Below are 21,551 nucleotides of genomic sequence, written 5' to 3' on the forward strand. Positions count from 1 at the left end.
AGATACAAGATAATGAATTGGTTTTTTAAAAGACGGGATGCCATGCTCAAAAGATATTCTCTTCAGCAGTTTCATCTACTGACCCCCTTACTCTATGTTTTCGTTTATTTGGGGATTAAAATTAAGCCAGAAGTAGTATCTAATTGGTACCATATGGGCTTTAATACATTATCAAATTTTTTAAAAGAGGGATCATGGCTCAACCTGGGAGAGATGTCCCTTCTAACGCAGGGACATTTTTGGTTATAAGGATCCTATAATTTGATTTATAAAACCTTGGTACAAATTTATCTTAGGCATATTAGTATGCCACCTCAGTTATGGTATGATTTATTTTCAATAGTGTTGACTAGGAAGCCAGGGGATTGGAAAAGATGCCTTGGACAAAGTATCGAACCGGATCTGAGCTATAAAGCATGTAAAAAGTGGCAGGATCAGGAAAACTTTTGCATGCCCCCTAATACCTGGAAGACCATAAATAAGCTGAATTTTAATGTACTGAGAGGTTCGAATCGGAGAAGAATGCTATTCTTTGGTAAATAGTTGTTATACCGCACCCCGGCTAGTATAGCTAAGATGTATACGACTGCTCCCGCCAACTGCTTTAGATGCCAGCAATTTGCCGGTGCTAACTGGTCCCATATAATGGTGCACTGTTCGAATATTTTTTCATTCTGGGAGGAAATGTTCTCCTTTCTTCAAACGCACTATAAGATCAGTATCTGTTATAACGTTAAATTAATATTGTTTGGCTACGATGCCGATCTGGAATATGGAGACCAGCTAGTCAAACTGGTCTATATTATGATGGCTGTTGCTAGATCCTTGATACTTCAGAAATGGCAGTCAACTGAGGTTCCTGTGTTTATGGCATGGCTGCAAAAAATGAAGAAAGTTAGGAAGAATGAACTTTTGTATGCACAAAGAGTAGGAGGGGCAAGAAAGTTTGAGAAAATTTGGAGTTCGTTTTTTGATTGAGTATGGACCAATGTATTTTGTGTGTTTTTTTTTCTTTTATATGCTCTTGTATTATCTATGGTTTAAGATATTATGTCGGATTACACTTTATCGGTTGTTTTTGTACCTTCTGTGACTATGACTGTATGAACTTCAATAAAAATAATTAAAAAAATAAAAATAAAAATAAAGAGCAGTCTTAGAACCAATCACAAGGGGCCCTTGCAATCCAGCTGAAGCGCCTACTGCTCCAGCTCGATATAATTAAAAAAAATATAGTAGGCTGTCCTGAGGTCTTGAATTCCATGACACAGAAGATGAACTTTTTTTGCATTGCCATGAGCTTGTTGCGCTCCCAGTGGCCCTCCAGAATAGTAAAAAAATGCTTGGTGGTGCTCATGCTCCTTCTAGGGGTACCTCCAAGATTTTCAAAATATAACTGATAATCCCTTGGAGGCTCCCTAACCAGCACCCATTGTGGTGGTTTTGGGAGCTGGCTCAGTCGCTTTTCTTTTGGCCGGACAGGAGCAGCATTTTTCTGCGCTCCAGCTAGGATGGAAGCAAAGATGCTTTCCCTCCCAGGGAGAGTGCTAGTAGGCTATACCCACACTTTCCTTTGCAGGGGACTTCAGTCTTTCAGGGGATGGGGTCTCCAGGACACTGATCACACTGGGCACCTGAGTATGGGGTCCCCAGTACTGGTGTATGGTTTGCAGAGGGGGGCCATGTGCCCTCTCCCCAAAGTGTAAGCATTGGCCCCAGGAGATAATGTCCCTGGGGTCAATGAGGATGGGGGGGGGGGTATTGAGACCCCGGCCATTTTTATGAAATGTGGCCACAGACGTGGTCCCCAGGGTCTGAAACCATCTCTGGGATAGGGGCAGCGGGTCGCCACTCCATAAAAAATAGATAATTACTGTGCAACTATATTACCCAGTGGTGGTCGCCACTGGCTAGTTATAGTTAGGCAATGGATTTTTTGGGCTCCTCCACCTCAGCTTCTTCCTGGAATGTTTTGGGGTGATCTGTCAAACGAATGCTGTAAACAATGTGAAGTCCCAAAACACATTTCGCCCATGCAATTTTACATAGCAAAATTAGACACAGCTTTAGTCAAAATGGATGAATGAAATTACGTATAATTTGTCAGGAAGCTAGATCCTGGCTCAGGAAACTTGTTTTCTTTGTGATTTTGTGTAAATCCATTCAGTTATTTTATCAAATGAAAGCTCAAAATTAATTTATATTTTGCACCGCAGAACATCTGCGGAGCCATAAGACCTTGAGATTATTATGATAAATATTTATTAATCAATTGAAAAGTCACATTTTTTATATATGTGTAATGAGAGCTAGCTCCTTATTGAGCATAAAAAACGTTAAAATAACGGATGTTATGGTAAAAGGAAGCTTGACCAATAAATGTTATTGCTTTGTGTTCACTGAATTCTAAGATTATGTGCTGCATGTTTTCATAAACTCCTTGTTGTCCAGTCTTTGAATCTCTTGTTCAGTCCTTAGGCACAATGATGTCACTTGTGGAACACTTGACTACGTTTCCATATGCATTGGATTTTTTGGTTTGTTTATAACTTTTGCGCCGTTTAATGAATCGTCATGAACCCGTCCAATAAAAAGTCTCATTCACCACAGCTCCTCCATGGAATGTTTCGGGGTGAGCCGTCACCAGTGGGGCACTTACATTTGTGCAAAGGGAGGAGAAGAGGTTGAGCAGCTGAGATATGGAAAACATCTTTGCTACTCCCTCTCAGAAGGTTTCAGGCTGGACCGAGATGGTGCAAACCAAATTTCCTTGAATTTAACAGTACATGTCCATAACTTGAAGGAACATCTCACCAATAGCAGTATGCCTTCTTGCTTAGCCTTCTAGTCTACTTCTCTTGTTAGATCAACAGCCAGTCACCCACCAGTGACATGAACAATATTTTACCTACGTAATAATGCCTAAAGGAGGAGCTAGAAATACATGGAAAGCACAGACGACCAATACACAACATGTTCTCTATGTACTCACATTCCTTCTCATAATTTTTTTAATCAGGTACAGCAAATGCTTAAACTGATAAGAGGCATAAATCTTCATCTCATTCCAATTGCTAACTGATGATGACGATGTTATATTTTTCTGATAACAGGTGGCATAAAAGGGAACGTCCTGATCAGCATGGCATTGGGTCCAACATTCTTGCAAGTCCTGCCAGCCTGTGAACACTTCAAAGAGATCTACGTGGCAACCCCCAGTGAGACCGATGAAGCAGAATGCAAGAACTGGCTGCAGAATAAGCCAGATGCATTTGACTGGATTCCAGTCATAAAAAGCTTGTGTACCCTGGAAGGCGATGTGTATGTATGGATTCAACAGCCTTTTACTTAAATTGTATATTAGATTCTTATAGCCCGATTTAGAATTTGACAGGTTCTACTCCATCAGAGTGACAGAGAACCTTCTCTCCACCATGTGTCAAATTTAGGATTAACCAGCAGCCCAGCAGCCATCTTTGTATGTTCAAAGGAACCACCGTCACATGGATTCTTTTCAATGTACAAAAAGTCGGTAGACAGCTGCTGCTCATTTTGATGGCAATGCACTGAGCTTTTCAAAAGCTTTTATTTTTCTGAGACAAACTACGGGAGTTTGCTAAGGGCCCTTCCAGGGTGTGGTGTTCATCATTTTTTTATATCCCTCACTGCCAGTTTGGACAGAAGCAAATACATTACCTGGGCTACCCTAAATAGGGTGGGCAGTGTAATATCCCTACCCTTTCTCTGTCGGAGGAAGGTTTCTGCAGATGGAGCCAACAGTTGATGGAAAACTTTAGGTCCACCCATCTGTAAATGAGATAGGAGAACCAATGATTTGGCAGGCATGGTGTCAGCCATGTTCATCATGGAGTACTCTTTCTGCCAAACTCTAAACCAAGCCCATAGTTGCTTAGCATATAGACTTGTCATATAACAAACTTTTCTCTAGTTCTCACAAGTGGAGCGTTATATTTTCAAGAGCAGTCATGCAGTTCATCCATTTGCTGGCCAAGGAATTACCATTGTTTTTTCCTGGAAGTTGATGTGTACCTATTGTAATTCCTTTGATTCTTTAATTGGCACAACCCTGTTTACTCACTACCTGCTCTTACCCTACCAATTTACTGTCTAGAATGCAATTCTTCATCTTGGCAAAGTGGTAATTTAATATAATAAGGGCCCAACATTGGTAGTATAGGCTGGATCATGTCACACTTTCAGACAATTAATCTAAATGAGTCTGCAATTACTTGTAAACGAAGATAGCTTGGAAGATGGACCATGCAACACATAAGTGCATAAAAAGATTGTGTAAACTGTACCACTGAGTACCATGAGTGTAGAGACAGATTCAAGTGCTATGAGGTCTCAGCCAGTGACAGAAAGCACTATGAATGTCATTATTATTAAATTGTATTACACAGTATAAAAAACGCTACTACATAATAGTGTTGAAGGTGAAACATGCCTTAAAACATACATAATAGAAATAAGCAATCAGACTGTAGTGCAAGTATTGTATGTGTCCATTAACAGTGTGCTCTCTTTTTAATGGACACTTATAATACCTTTTAAAAACAAAATGTATTTGTCACCATGAAGCTTCAAGAGACTCCAGCAATTAAAACGTATACAGTGGCTCCTATGCAGCCTTTATATTTGATAATTGATAAACAGCACACATTTACATTTGTTTCAGGTACCATAAACTCTGATGAGAAGGCAGGTTTCTTCTTTAGTGCACTATCCTTCTCTCTGCTTCAACGCACAGGAGCCCTACCTCACTATATTCAGGGAGTGGCCACTAGATCCTGGGTAAGGCTGTCTTACTATGAAAAAAGACATTGGGGTGCATGTCCCTTGCTAGCATTATGGCCCAGGTCACCATTGCTGTGCACAGAACAGGGCCCAAGCAATGGGGGCTGAGGGGGGTTGACTAGGGTCTAATACGTATTTGTTTATGCTGCTTTTTACAGAAATCAACAGAAAGCCAGCTTTAGTCATTCGGCCTAGAAGTGATGGCCCAATGGAGTGGGTAGAGTAAATAGCCTGCCTCGCAGAGCTGTAGGTATTGTTGGTGCTTCAGTTACATTAGAAGCCTAGAGCATATTTGTTATGGCAGTGTTGCTGTGGGCCTCAGAGCTATGGCCAAAGGCGGGGGGAAAATGAAGCAGAGGAGACAACTTGATTTGGGTATCTGATTGATGAGGGGAGAGGGATGATGAGAGATAGGAAGGAGAGGGAAGGGGTGAGATCCCATGTTGTTAACACTCTGCTGAGGAGACAGCTTGTTTACCAAGGCAGTAGCTATCATTAGTGAAGCAGGTCCAGTGGAACTTTGGCCATGGAGCAAAGGGGCCCTTTGCACCACATTTATGAATGTTTGACTTTAGAAAGAGGACAGGTGGGATCATTTTCATTGCTTCCAATAGGGTAGATGGAACTCTTTCCATGGCAATGCAAAAATGGGGGCAACATGCCAGAGGTCATTTTTGCTTTCAAAAAAGAAGGAGCTTGTTTCAAGATTGAAGTGAGGGTCAGGCTTGGTGGGGAAGGAGTGAAAGAAGGAAGAAGAGGAGATACCCTACTTTTCAGGGCTAAATTCATCATTAGTGTAGCATTTGGAGTTGCATTGGGGCCCACAGCACGTCAATTATAGGGACCAGAGTTTTTGGTCAATTCTGTTTATGATTGATGCTGTTTCTCATTTGTAGGTCACATATTTTGGGGCCTATTCTAATCTCGTTCGGAAAGCATCCCGACCGAATAGGTTCGGAATGCTTTCCGAACGTCTCAAATCGGTGGAGTTTGACCGAGTGAGTAGGATGCATCGAAATGCCTCCACATACGATTCGGTCGGGCTTCAATTGACTTCAATGGGAGCCTGTGTTCGGACGAGAGCACAGGCTCCCATAGAAGAAAGGGGTGGTTGGGGAAAATCGTGCACCCTGTGGCGGGCACCCCATGGTGCCTTCCACACTGTGCATGGTTGGAAAGGGGGTACCTTAGCTACCCGTATGAGCCTGAATCAGAAGGCCCTGAGTGAAGGGGGACCTACTATGGGATCCCAAATACCAATCCTGGCAGCCTGTTCATTCTGGAGAAACCAATTCAAAATGGCTATTCAAATCCGTCATCGTACTCGCTCGCTCGGAAAACCGAGTCCATAGAGCTGCACGATTCGGCTCCGAAAGAGCCTACCTGTCCAAATGACTTTTGGACCCAAATTGGTCGTCCCTACCAGTTTCCAGGCATCGTACTTGGACGTTCGGAAGTGTATCCGATTCGGTCAAAGACAAGGGCTCCAGATCGGATTTGGCAATCCTTAATCTGAATCGGAGCCCTTCCGAACGACATCGGAATCGGCCCCTTAGTGTCAATTACGAGCTACAGAAAAAAATCCTGAAATTATCTTATAATTCCTCCCCCCTGTGATCAGCTCTGCTCTCCAACTAGCCTAAAAGTTTTGAGGGGGACGATCATTAAAATATTTTAATTCAGGGGGCTCAGAGCACAAATGTTTGAAGAGCTCTGATTTATAGGAAGCAGTCTGCTTGTTGTCTGCACTTTGCACAAATAAATACAAAGGGCAAATACAAAGGATCAGGGCTGTCTGGGGCTCAAAGGACTAGGGCCGTTGTGCAATAAAGGAAACCTTCACAAGACAATATTCAAAGTAAAAAAACATGAAGATTTATTCAAAATGATGAATCAATATAGAAGGCAAACAGTAGTTAGTTAGCCATATTCAAATCAGCAAAAATAATGCATGAAAATAAACTACTTCAGGGGGCGCCTAAATTATTAAAAATAATAATCACCTTTAACATAGCAACATGTGAAATGACATTGCAACATTGAAGTAATATAAACAATAAACTATTTATAATTAATAGAAAAACATTTGTGGCTGTAGGCAGCAACAGCCTTGATTATTACAACATTACAAGAAAATCTCCAATATGCCTTTCTCCGAAGCGCACATACACTGAAACAGTACAAGCAAATAACACCATCAAATATATCCCATTTAGACTTTTTGATGGAAAAGAAAATCACAGAAGGAAAACATGAACTTTAAAAACAAATCTTTCTTCAACTGTGCAAACTGAGATGGGCCTAGTTATGCCAACATAATCACACATAACTAAATAATATTTTGTAATTAAACTAATAAAACACTAAAATCCCATGTTGATTTTTGAAATCATCACAACCTAACTACACTATTCTACAATAATTCATATGTAAATAAAATCTCTGTAAAATTCCTGATGCTATTGGACGATATCCACAATAGAATTCCTGCTTCTCATTCAGTGCCATTCAATGAGCTTCTATAATTTCAGTATTATAAAATGACTTCTACTTTCTGATTCCAAAGAAGTTGTCAAACCGAATCTAGGAATCAACTCCCTTGATACAAGCTTAGCTACAGCAAGAGCATCACATCTCCTAGTTGGATAAGCTTCCACTCCCTGGCTAAACAAGCAAACAACCATTAGAATGTAAACAAAATTAAAATGAAATCTTGTGAAGAGACCTTCTAATTTCTCTATTTCATTCATGGCCACATTCGCCCTTCTACCTTTGTTCACTTGTTCGCAGGTGGCACATCTCTGACATAGTACCTTAGAAAGTTTCATGAAATGTGGATTTAAACCAACATTTCTTAAAGATTCATAACACTCCATCACATCCTACAAGCATTCTCCAACTCCTTAAGTGATTGAGTAGTCATTAACAACAAACTATTGAAATTTTCCATTTCACCTACCAAATTTTAATTTGTTTGCAATGTACCAGACTCACATCGTACCTTCGTCAGCAAAATTATTGCCTATTAAAATTACATCATCTTCACTCTTGTGTGGGGCATGTTTTTCAACAGCAATTTTAGAGGATTGTGGGGGTCTCTATAAATCCATAATTCTTATAATGGGAGTGACAGGAGATGTTAAGAAAACTCCACACCCGTATTGAGTATCTATATAGATTATAACTCTCAATCTATTGGGTATGCAGCATGCTCTTGTAATTGCGATCAATTCTGATAATTGTGCTAATGTTGCATTACACAACTATGATGCTTCCAGAATATGTGTTATTGTACACTCTGCATATCCTGCTTAAAGAGTTCCATAATGGTTTGGCAGACAAGGACTATCCACAAATCGAATCATATCAGCCAATTCAAGTTCCAAATCTTGAATATATGGTCTTGATTTGGTGCACAACTCTGTCACATCAATTAAATCATGGTCACCTCCTTCGATTTTGTTGTGAACCTTTTTCTTTGGCAATGATATAAGTGTTGCAGGATTCAGAAAATTGCACGGTTTAAATAAAATGTTCTCTGTCACCAGAATAATATACTTAGTTAAGCAACTATTTGTAAGATGTTTAGACCGTGTATGAGTCAGCAATGCCTCAACTGGATGTAGAACCAGTACTATGACAGTGTGTCCCAGCACAGTCGGCTCACTTTATACATTTATCAATGAAGTCACTGCAATGCTCTTCATACACCCCAGAAGCACAGTGGCCAATGTACCAAGTGTGGCAGAAATATGCAATGGGCCCTTTCGTGCCACTCCTCCATGCATGAGAACTGAAAGTGTGCCCCCTTTTCCTTTATTACAAGATTTAAAAAAGTATTTCTTGTAATTTGGCATTCCTGGAGACAGGGAGGTAGCTACACTTGCTGTGTCTGAGCTCCAGAAAGGTGTACATTCATTCACTGTCCCAAGTCACTAGGTTCCTCACATCACTGTGAGTCCTCCTCTGTAAAGGCTGATAGCGACCACTGCCCTCAGGAAATCACATTGAATATCAGCAAGCCGAAATTTGAGCAGTCTGTGGAACCTAAAGATTCAATTTACACCATTAATTACAAAAGGATAAAGTATTCGGTAGTGAATGAGGGATGCCTGTAAGAAATGGCATTGGTTCACTTTGATGGAAGAATTGGAGTAAGCGAAGTTGAGAAATGGGAGAGTTTTATAACAACAATGGCAGGCTACTCCACAACTCCAAAACTTCAAAAGGGACAGACTGACAACAATATGACTTCCTTTCCAAAGGAACATGTAGTAAAGATTAAACGCATCAAAAAATGTATCTTTCAAACAATGCGCCAACTTAGACATTCCCCAAGAGACACGGCGAAATATGACCTCCTACGAGAATTGAAGGCATCTTTGAAAAAAACAAAATGGGAAACAAACAGAGAAAAGGAGGACAGCTTGTGGGCAAAGCTTCATGTAAATACAAAGCAGAACAACGGGGCAAAATTCTGGAAAATTATCAACTCCTTTATAAACCCCGGGCATGAAGGAGTGTCATCTAGTATCACCGAAGAAACATGGGCAAACTACCTTAAAGATCACTTCACACAACATGGTAAATCTGACTTAGAAGGAAAAAAGAGGACAACAAACCAAAGCCACCGTACGAAACTCATTACAAACGAGAGGGCGGCACTACAATCATGAATATAGGAGATATAAACCTGCCAAAGATAATTACACACCAAATTAAAAAAGGAAAAAGAGAGGGGGCGCCAGGCCCGAATGGTATCCCTCCCATTCTTTTTAAACAGAATGAAAGCAAATGGGCCTTAGCACTCGAACCACTATTTATGGAAATTAAACAGTTTAACGTATTACCTGGTTCCTGGAAGGGTTCTATTATTTCCCCTTTATTCAAGTCAGGGGATAAATCTCAACCAAGTAATTATAGACTGGTCGCCCTTATGGATAATGAGGCAAAGTACTTTGCCGGGATCCTATTGGAAGAACTGCAGGCCTGTGCTACAGACAACTCCTTAATTCCTTTCAATCAGAAGGGTTTTGCTAAATCAGTTGGGACAATAACGAACATCTTGTCTATGGGTCTGCTAATTGATAAAGCCAAACTTGCCAAAATGCCAATCCACCTGTGTTTTATTTGACTACAAGGCAGCTTTCGACCATATTAATCGGAATCTCCTATGGTCAAAACTGAAGAAGTGGGGGATACCAGGGCCACTGCTAGACCTATTGATCAACCTGCACAATGATACATGGATACAGGTGAAGCTGGGCGATGGGTCTCGCCTGTCTAGACGTATTCCAACCAACAAGGGGCTCAAACAGGGATGTGTTTTGGCCTCAACGCTTTTTAACTTGTTCCTAGGAGACCTAATTCTGATTCTCAAAAAGTGCAACACTCATGCACCAAAATTAGGAGTTCAAATACTGCCAACATTACTCTATGCGGATGACATAGTTCTAATCAGTCATACTAAAATAGGGCTACAAAATCTTGTGAATGCCACACAGAGGTAGTCAGATGGAAACCAATTGACGATAAACTTGGAGAAGACACAAACAATGTCAATTAACAAAAAAGGGAAAAATCCACATGGCTGGTTTTGGAACAACATCCGAATAGAAGACACAAATGTGTTCAAGTATCTTGGAGTTAAAATCGACAATAGTGGACAGTTTACCACTCAGAAAGCCAGCATCAGAGGAAAAGGCATTGCAATAGCAATTTATCTAAAAAAATTGAATAGCAAGCTTTCCAGCCCATCTCTTCTGCCCCTGGTACAAGTTATAAGAGCCAAACTGCTGCCCACAATTACTTATGGGAGTGAAGTACAGAGAGGAAGAGATGCAGCGATTCTGGATAAAACTGTAGCAGCTGTACATAGGATTATATTCAGCTTGCCAAAAAACACCTCCCCGGCTCAAATTAGGCTAGAGTTTGGCAAGACAGGGGGCCTTTATAAATACGTGGGACAAAGTCCAGAGGGGGAAAAAGGGTACCTTAAACAGCTACTTATGGTCAGAACTAGAGTGAAATCCAGCCTCGCCATCCGCTAAGTATTTGAAAAACAGCCTGGCGAATCTAGGGCTACAGGAGCTGTGGAATACCCCTACCAATCATACTACGATCAAAAGATTGGTAAAGAAAACGATAAAATACCTCTCATGGATTGAAGATAAAGTGTGTGTTACCAAAAGGTCACATGGGTCGATTATCCTAAACTCCTACTCTAAACAAGGTCTTCAGAGCTACCTTGACCTCGGGTACTCAAGAACCACAAAATTGATGTTTTTAAAGTATAGATTGGGCCTGTTACCTTGAATATGTAATCTCCCCCACTGGTTTAGGGATGAGGGGGGATCCCTTTGTCGGTTATGTGGCATGGCGCCTGAGGACATGCCACACCTGTTGTGCTCTTGCGACAACTTGATGGAGGAAATGAAACGGTTGTTGAAATTCCAATTTAACCAGCAAGGAATACGCTCACGAAGACATGCAGTCCTTGCCTGTTTTGCACCAAACGACCCTCAGTTGAACTGTAGCTTGGTGAAGTTTATGAAGGAGGTAGAAAAAAGGATGCAGAAACTTGACCCTTCATTATGCTTTTAGAGTTTATTAAACCCAGCGTAACTATTAACGTTGCCTAAAAAGTATTACATTTTTGAAGGTGGTGGAAATGAGAATGTTGGAACTCGAACCCTCGCTAAGCCCTTAGAGGACATTAAAACCAAATTGAATCTTATTTAACAAATTTTGTAAAATGTATTAACCTTAAGATTTTAAATAGGAAACGTAAAATGGAATATATCTTTTAATTTAAATGGATGTAATTTTATGGTTGCGGTGAAAAATGTACTGTATGTAGAAAATGTTTTAAATGAGGAATTGCAATGGTTTTAATTAACTATGCAAATAAAATGTACTTACTTACTTACTCATCTGTAAAGGCTTTGCAATTTTGGAAAGGTTTGCAATTCACTGATGGCAGAAGCCAGCCATCCTTCGAAACATCCTCACTTCTCAATGTGTTATTGGTTGGTTGATTTTCTGAATGGCAGAAATTTGTTTTTTAGACACCTTTCTTATCCCCTTCTCAATTTGATGTTCCAAATAAATAGCTGACAATACTGTAATTCTGAAGGAGATATGTTATGCCCATTTTCAGCTAGATGGTTCAACAAAACAATTGTGTCTACAGCCCTCTTTCATTTTGGCTTCGACCCACAGGTCATTAATATACTGGACTAGAAGTGAGTCACAGGGCAAATTTAGGCTTTCCAGATTCTTCTTCAGGATTTGTGAAATAATTGATGGACTTTCTGTATACTCTTGTGTGAATGTACACCAAACAATAATTATATTTTAGAATCTGAGCACAAAAAGATATTGATAATCCTCATGAAGAGGGATTAAGAAAAATACTTTACACAAACCTACTCAAGCAATCCACTTGGATTCTTCCGGGAATCTGAAACAATGTTATTGCAGGATTTGGTACTATAGGCAGAAAGGAATCACTATATCATGAATTTAGGCTGAAGGCATAGTGCCATTGAACTACCTTGGATGCAGCATTTTCTGCACCTAAGCAGGTATGACTGAAACAGTTAACTATTTCATCCAAAACTTTGCCATATCGTTCACAGTCTGCTGCACTGGGGAACCATGTGACACTTAGGACCCGATTCTGATGCAGTTAGGAATGGCTCCATCCTAACCGCATCAGACCTGCCAGTTCGGATTCCTTTCTGATGGAACCATTCCAATGGGCTCAGTTGGAAAGGAATCCGACTTGGTTTCTAGGATGGCTTCTGATGGGCTCGGAGAGCCCGTCCGCTATCTGGAAACCCTTCAGTACTCCCCCGGCTGACTCTTTCAGGCCGAGGAAATAAGATGGCAGTTTCCCACTTCCTTTCTGAGCCTGCCTTTTTGACACAGAAAGGCATTGGGAAACTGTCTTTGGGGACCGCAGCTGGGTCACCATGTGTGTGAGGTCACCGAATAGTGACCTAGGGGGCACCGATGGTGCACCCCTGTTGATCCAGGCACCTTTAGGTGCTTGCCCCTGGGTGCAGGGATGAACTGCACTTAACGATGTGAGCATGTATTCCATTCAGAATGCATGCTCACATTGTTAAGTATAGGATTGCAAACAAACTGTTTGGTCACATCCTACTTACAGGTGTGGAACCGACAACAAGAGGTTGTTCGGCTCCAATTCCTGACTGATGTCAGACGGGCTCTGGTCCATCCGACTTAGGAATCGTCCCCAAATTTGTAAATCACTTTGGATTAATCTTAAAATCTAATTTGAAGTGACCATTTTTTCCACAGGTGTGGCAAAAGCCATTTTTCACTCATATTTCATAATTTGATTAGGCATGTCATTCATAAAACCTCTGCATCTGCTATGAGTACCACCATTTCCACCTTGCACAAATTGTGAACCGTTGCCTTGTGCATTAACAAAACCATAGCCAGGTGCCTGAAACCCGCTGAGTGAGCTAAAGAATGGTGATGGATTAAACCCAGATCAGTTGACTGGGGGTGAGTGTTTGATTTGCTCAAACGCTCCGTCCATCATCCCCTTTTGTATCGCTTTGTTCGCCCTAAGTGTGGCAGGGTATGCTCAGACGTGAGTCCCTTGCTCACTTGGCCACTGGATTCAAGATAGCCTGGCTGATGAGGATTATGAATCCGAAACCTGTCCCAGGAGGCTTGTTTCCGGTCCAGGGAAGACATGGCTTGGCAATTCGGGCTGGAATGTTCCCATGAGGCACAGGGTCAGACTGATTAGCATATAGACATGTCTGAACTGGGGTGGCTGAGTGAGCTAAAGAATGGTGATGGATTAAACCCTGATCAGTTGACTGGGGGTGAGTGTTTGATTTGCTCAAACGCTCCGTCCATCATCCCCTTTTGTATCGCTTTGAAACCCACTTTGGCCATAATTTTTTAAAGAACTTTGTGCCACACTCAATTTCTCCTTCTTCACCATCTTTTTAGCATCGCAACAATTACTACAATACTTCGCATAAGCCCAAATCTAATCCAATAATTGGCCTTCTAATACATCACATTTTGTTGAATATATGTAACTTAATTACCGGGTGCAGGCGCAACACAAAAGCCAAAATGGCCGGAGATATGCCTTCTTTTGTAGGGTCTTCAACTCAGTAAACCGTCTGTAAATCTTCATCAATCTCTCATAATAAGCATTTTCTGATTCACCTGAATCTTGCCTCTCTCTCATGACCTTTTGCCTATTTACTTGTTTCTGGGGAACCTTTCTTTTGGAATTCTTGAAAACCTGATTACTTTCTCCAGAGCCATTAGTGAATGCTTATACTAAAGGGCTTTCCACTGTACTAAGGTCTTACAGTCAGCCCACAAATCTTTAAGTACAACAATTGAAAATAAAGCATCCAAACCTGTCCAAAGCCATTGTAAAGTGGCTACACTCCTTTCCAGCTCTGGATTTTAATTTCTCAGGCTCTCCCCAGGGCTTCGGAAAATTATTTGTAAATGTGTAAAGATTACCACTTGACAGAGGTGCCTGCACATATGATCCCCTGTGTACTTCTCGCAATTTTAACTCTTTTCTCAACAACCACTTCACATTTGGAATCACACAAAATCACATTTTTCTTTGCTCTGCTATATTTTGACACCCCACACTTGTCAGGTGATTCCATCCGTTATTTTTAATACTTTGTCATATCCTCCCATTTCTTAATGGTGCCTATTATATGTAGAAGAGTTTCTAGCAGTTTTTTGGAATTCTTATTCCTTAATTCATTACAGATAGCCATATTTGACATCACTCGCAGATTCTCTATGTTTTAAACCACATTCAATTCGCTGGCCAGTTCCTGAAGTTACTCATATCTGAGATGAGCATGTCTTTCTTCTTCTGCACCCAAAAATGTCAAACTCATCTTCAATATACTTGGAAATTTTGTCTTTATAAATTCCTTTTTCTGCCAATATTTCCAGATCTCCTTTGAGTTTGCAAGTATCTATCTCTATGACGTTTGACTCCATGTGTGAATTTAAACAAGACACTAGCTCACCTCTCCTGATAGTTCTTCTGCTCCTATCTCTTCCACCTACACCTGCCCATAAACCTCATTATAGGTAGTTGTTCTCACTTCAGTCCCAATTATATGCCCATAAACTCATCCTCTCCCTCAGTAGCGCTCTCATTCTTTTCCATCTCATTCTTGTTCTCTTTTTTGTCATCAATTGTTTTGTTTTTGTACAATTCATCAATAATTACATGGAAAGCACTTATAACTTCTGCCATCTTCTTTAAATTCAATCTGATAGCAATCCAATGGTAGACACCCTTATCACTTCATCCTTTTAATATTTCCTTATGTGCTCTTTCATTCACCACAGTTCCACTCATTCAAGGCTTCAAACTGGTCAGGTCTTTGGCTTCATATCAAACATATGGAGAATGGCCAAGTCCCAGAGGAGACTTAGACTGGAGCATGCACAGCTCTAAAGACGATATGTCTGCAATTTGAATGAATTATGTTGACCAGTTTGTTGGAGTTTTGTTCAAGAGGGTATTTATTTTTACTCATGTTTTCTTAATGGTTTGATATGTGTATTTGTAACACAAATAAGTTGTACATTTCAAATTAAACAAAAATATTTCAAACAATACATTTTGCAATCAATAATGGGCATACAACATATGCATTTGATTCAATGAGAGGAAGGTGTGATGAGGCCCAATGCATTTCGGGGTGATGGTCCCTTCTTCAGAGGAATAACCTATAGAAAATAAACAGCTTTCAGTACAAAGTGTGTTAAACGCAACAAGTAACCAACATTCTTTGACAATCATTACACAGTGTCAAGTGTGAACCACGTGTCATTCTACAAAAGAACATATAGTTGTAATCACCCTTTGACCACAGTGCAGAGAACAACCAGTGCATATACCATGTGTTAGGCTTTTAGTGGGTCCTTAGAGTGTGCCAGCAGAACGGTTAGGCAAATTTACGACTCACATCACCTAGTGTTCCAAAAAAATGTGAGACGAAAAATCACAACTGTCCTGATGTCACCCACATGGAAACACAATTTAGTATCAGACAAAAAAACTGCTGACTACCTTAAACCTTCACAGGACTATATTCAAAGCAAAACCCATGACGTTTTATTCAAAATTATCAATCATTACAAACAGCAATAATCAGTCAGTCATCTTTGACTAAGCAATAATAATGCATGAAATTAAAGCCAATTGCAAGAGGTCATAGCGAAATAACGCTTAATCAAAATACAGTTCAGTAATGAACAAGCATAAATCTACTCACTACGTAAGTCAAGCGTAAGAGATAAATCAGCAGCCAGTCTAAAGTGCAAATCATCAGTTCTAAAGCAAATGCCAAATTATAACGTCAGATAACAGTCCGACATGTGAATTGTTTACTTTGAAGCAAGGAAAGTCTTTTAAGCAAAATTTCCATAACATGATGTCAGAGAGTCTACTTTTGTAGAAACAAGAGAAAGGTCAGACACTCTTGCAAGTAAGAGAAAAGTCTGGCACGCATCCAAGAAAAGGCACATTTTTCTGTTACAGAAAGTGGAAAACAATGCCCTCGCCATACCATGAAGTGGTATCATAGGTCGGAACCAATAAAGTCACATGACATAAACCCATCAACTTCACAGAAGGTGTGTTTCATAAAACAGTCTACATCAACGACTGCCTAAATTATTCATAAATAATGATTCCCTTTACCCTCCGAATAAGGAAAAATGCAATTCAGCAGATGTTTGATGTAGGCTTTTCCTAGGTTGTGGATGGCTTTGTAGGCGTGCATGAGGATCTTGAACTAGCATTTCTTCTGGATGGAGAACCGTTGGAGGTCTCTCAGGTCGGGGGCGATGTGGGCTCATTTGGGGAGGTCCAGGATGATTCTTACTGCAGCATTCTTTATCGTCTGGAATCTTCTGAGGAGCTGGCTATGGATGCCTTCACACTATCATTTGCCCTTTGACTGAGTACTTTCAATTCTTTGAGCTCAAGGTTGCCAGTAATATGAATGTGGTGCAAATCATAAACTAATACCATATTAGGAGGATATGAGGTCCAGTGGATAAGTTTCTAATTTTGAATCCTATGTTCTGTTCCTGACATTCCCACCTCACTTCCCTGCTAAATCAATGTCAAGCAAGGCTTCTCCCAGTTCGTTGGGCATCTTAACTGCCACAATGGAGAGTGACCATGAGTAAGAGCTATAATCAGTGGCGCCTCGCAGAGGTAATGCTGTGGGGCAGTGAGACGGAGCGGGCGGGGCTGGGTGGGGGGGTATTGGAGTCCGCCATACAATGGCAAAGGTGAACGTAAATAAATAAATATCTGCCGTCATATGTCGGACTCTACTACTCCCCCACCCAGCCCCCACTTCCTCATCACTCCACTGAGTTACCTCTGCGTGCCACCACTGGCTATAATATTGATCATTGTTTTAAATCTTGAAACATCTGAGACAATTCCACTTCAAACACCTTTGTTTCAAGTTTTACAAATGTCACTCCACAGGGGCTGTTGCTTCTCCGAAGTTTAAATCTTTCACTTTGGCCTGACACAAACACTCATTTATTTTTGCTGTTTATTGGTTCTCTATCTTTTGGACCAGCACATTAATTCTGAGTACTTCAAACCTTGTCCTCATTAGGCATCAATGGCACTCCTCTCTCATCGCTCTCTTTGAAACTCTTACATATTTGGGTCAACATTACGAGACTTCTCTGAACATCTGCCCCTTGTGCCAGAAGGTATTAAACTTGATTATTTATTAGATCCCTCATGTTCCCTCAATATTCTCCCTTATATTTGACAATAATACCTAAATATTCATGACATTCCCTCTCGTAACCTCTGACTAACATGACCAAATGATTGACTACCTTAAATTTAGTCAATGCAGCATGGTCCTGCTTTTCCATACCACAACAACATTAAGAAACCAAGACTATTTGCTTCTCATCTTTCTTTTCTTTTTTTTTTTTTAAAAAACCTTTATTGTGCATCAAAAATGAACAAATACGGGCCCATAACCAACCGGCCGGCCACGGATACAGTCAATGCACCAACGCATGCAACACGGCGACACAGTAACAGTTTATCACGAAAAGCAGCAGCCGAAAGTTACACCGTAAATCATAGAGTTACTGCGTCTCAGGATTAAGAAAGGCTTGTTTTACATTTTCTGGCGGGTAGGAAGGCCTACACTCGCCATTGTAGCATAAACAAAGAAATCAAAAGAGCAGAGTCCGTGCAGGCATGTCGTAATAGTAATCACAATACTATCATGCAATCATGAAATCCAGGAGTAAGGCACATAGGCGGAAGAGCGGCTCTGAAATCGCACGCAGGATCATAGCAATCAACGTCATAAACAGTGCTCATCACCCCCCACCCACCAACTATCCCAAACACGGACCCAAAAGAAATTAAGAAAGGAAAAACAAAGGCAAAAAGAAAGAAAGCAAAAACAAGGTACCATAGAAACCGAAACCAAACTCAAAACCCATCCCCCCACCCCCCACCCTACACGCATGCAGAGGCTATGGCCTACCCCCCCCCCAGCAGTGTGTCTGTCGCCCCATAAACCCGAAATATAGAATAAGAAAAGAGAAGAAAAAGGAAGAATATAGATGACTTCTAAGATATAGGGAGTGAGAAGAGAGGAATCTAATCTACAACTCCCAGTAAGAAGAAAAGAGGGGGAGGAGCCAACCGGATACCAAATCTCTCGGACACCCCAACCATGCAGCCTCTCCTACCCTAGACACCGTAACAAGAATAGAGAGTAAACAGCACAAAAGAAGGTAGAGAGAGCACAGGTGTCATATCAGTACACACAGAAGTGGCGTCCCACCCCGAATCCCCACCTGTCACTCAAACCCAAGTAATCATATCCCCTCATGTGGACCAACGTAAGCAGTGAGCTACAAGCATAACAGAGAACAAAGAGCTTCACATTAGCACACTGTAAAGAAACGCTTCAGTCCGAGACCTCGCAAGCCAGGAATGTACCATTCACCAAGGGAGTCCGCTACCCCTGGCCAGTCCGCACACGTCTCCCCAGCCAAAACCCTCGTGGGGCAACCTCCACCAGCAGAACAAAGGAACAAGATGGCCGGTCTCTGCAGGAAGTTGTTGTTCCGAGACAAAATGGACGGGTCCATACCCGACCAGATCCACGAACCCCACTGATTAGTGTCAACAGGTACTCCCAATGGTGCAAAATAATCCGAGTCAGAAGCGGGGCAAACTGAGCGTGGGCAGGCAGACGAAGTAGATGATGTGCCTGCGTCGCTAGTCCCGAAGGCAGCATAACCATGGCCGAAAGCATGAGCTCCGATGGAGGTGGAAACAGTGTAGCTCTGGTGGAGAAAGCGGGCATGAAATCGCGGTCACCAACACTGCCGGAGAGATGAAGTGCGGAGCACTCAAGCGGCAACAAAGTAGCCCGATCATGAGTCAGGATAGGCAAAGCGGGACACTGAGAAAAGCAAGCCTGCGGGGCACGAATCACCCCAGGCGCAATAGCCTCAAGTCTCTCGCACAGCGACAGAAAGCCTTCACGCATTTCTGCCCGCAAGTTGTCGATGGCAGCAAGAATAGAGCCAGAGGTCAGAACTGCCGGGCGCTTCATCTGTTCCACAGGCACAGGCGAGGCCACCAAAACAGTACCGTGCCCGGGGTCCCGCAGCACAGTCCAGTTGGCATCCGGGGCAACGTTGGCAAGCAGTGCAGCCGGACCAGCCATCTCAGCCGCCCCACCGGGGAATATACCGGGGCGCGTGGGCGCAAGTATCCCAAAGCAAGAGGGACTTAGGACGTAATAGAAGCCACACGCAGGCAAAAAGGAACAGGAGCAGGCTTGTGGGGAGGCTACGGTACACAGACGCCGGCCACCACGGGGGGGGTCCGGCGCCTCTCACCTGTAGATCCCGGCAGCAGAGGCACCAGTAAAAACCCCCGGTCGGCAGGCACACAATTTAGGGCAGGCGTAGCCCCTTAGCCGACAGCAGCGTCAATCAGGGCGCCAGGCTCGCTCCGTATGCAGAACCCCTCGCAGCTCCGGCAGTCGCCATGTCCGGATCTCAGCTTGTGCTTCGGTAACAGGGGAGACACGCAATCCGCAAATCGATCAAAATACAGCGGGTACTGAGGCAGGCAGGGACATCGGGGGAGCAACAGGCAATTCAGCGCTCTTACGCCGTCCTCCCGCGAGTATGCCAAGGCAGGAGAAAGCTCAGGATATCGTCGCGAGGAACAAAGGATCGAGGAGCCGAGAGACTACACGACCGTCCCCATCGCCATCTTGGCTCCTCCTCTCATCTTTCTTTTCTTATTCATTTCTGTAATCAAAAATCACAGTGGTTACTGAACTTCTGCTCCTATTTCCGCCAGCAAAGAACATAATTCTTTCAACATCCATTTGCCACTAGAATACGGCAACGGTCAGTACCAATTCAACATCTGTCGGATGCAACTTTCACTCGATGAAAGCCCTTCCCATTAATATATTTGATTCAGCAGGCTTAGTTATTGTAACAGTCTCCTTATCAGCTTTTCACACTACTTGTTACTTCTTTCAGTGCCAGAGTGGAGTTTTTTCAGCTGCCCTTGGATCTCTCCCACATCCTCCTATTAGCAGTAAGCTAGTTACCGCTATAAGAAATTGCATATGATCCGTGTCTCAGCTTTCAACACATCACATGGCTAAACACCCTCCAACCACAGTTGTATGATTTAACTTTTGTTGTATTTAATATCCCAATACCTTTATTTTGCAACTTTAATTTCATTGTACCTTACTTCACCCATCTATCCATAACATTGATATTACATTTACTTTGTCCCTTTACTATGCCCTACCTTAACTTTTGTCCTCTATCCCTAAGCTCTGCTCTGCAGTGGCTACTCTACAGTGAACCACTTCTTTAATCCTTGCCCTAACATCAATCTCTAATTTTTTTCAACTATTTGATATAATCAAATAAAATAACGAATCATTAACCCCTTTCCCGAATAAATTATATTATATTTAATAAAATAAATAAAAACTAAGTATAACCCTAATGCTAATTTTCTTTAATTTAAATAAATTAAAAATGGATATATTTTTTGATTGGAATAATAATTGTAACCCTACCCTTAAAATACACTAATGGTAATGATTCAATTCAAACAAAATAAAATAAAATAATAATTACATAAAATAATCTTTATACTACATTAATTAATGTCCTGACCCTAAATTAAATTAAATTAAATTACTTTGAAATATGAATCCCTAATGCTAATTGTATGTTCAGCTTTTTTATAATATATATATTTTTTAATTGTATTCTATTATTATATTTGAATACTAAGATCAGCTTCTGAGTAACACCAATAGATGTTACCTAAGTCTAGAACTCCTATGTTTTCTTTTTCCCTAACACAACATATTTTTTAACTTTGAAAATAGACTTTGCCCTACGAAGGACCTGTTTCAGTTTTATGGCCTGGGCCCCGTGAAAACCTCTGACATGCCTTGGGGGGGGGGGGCAGGGGCTAAACTGAAAGTAAATAATGACCTTTCAATATCTGGGCTTTCTTTCCTGTTCCGTTTATATACATTTATTCATACAAATATGAAGCTCAGCTCTATAAGATACTGTATCTGACAGGAGGCAGGGCATTTGAGCAAGCATTT

General features: G+C 41.5%; 1 protein-coding gene across 1 annotated transcript in view; it reads left to right on the forward strand.

Annotated features, from left to right (window-relative positions):
• The window catches only part of LOC144825020 (indolethylamine N-methyltransferase-like), an 86,438-nt gene that overhangs the window by 63,230 nt on the left and 1,657 nt on the right, over positions 1 to 21,551 (forward strand). Inside the window, exon 2 of the mRNA XM_078683933.1 lies at positions 3,114 to 3,321. Within this exon, the coding sequence (XP_078540059.1) occupies positions 3,114 to 3,321 (208 nt within the window). The remainder of the gene's footprint in view (positions 1 to 3,113; positions 3,322 to 21,551) is intronic.

Source organism: Lissotriton helveticus, chromosome 3_1 (genome assembly GCF_964261635.1).
Source record: "Lissotriton helveticus chromosome 3_1, aLisHel1.1, whole genome shotgun sequence".
NCBI lineage: Eukaryota > Metazoa > Chordata > Amphibia > Caudata > Salamandridae > Lissotriton > Lissotriton helveticus.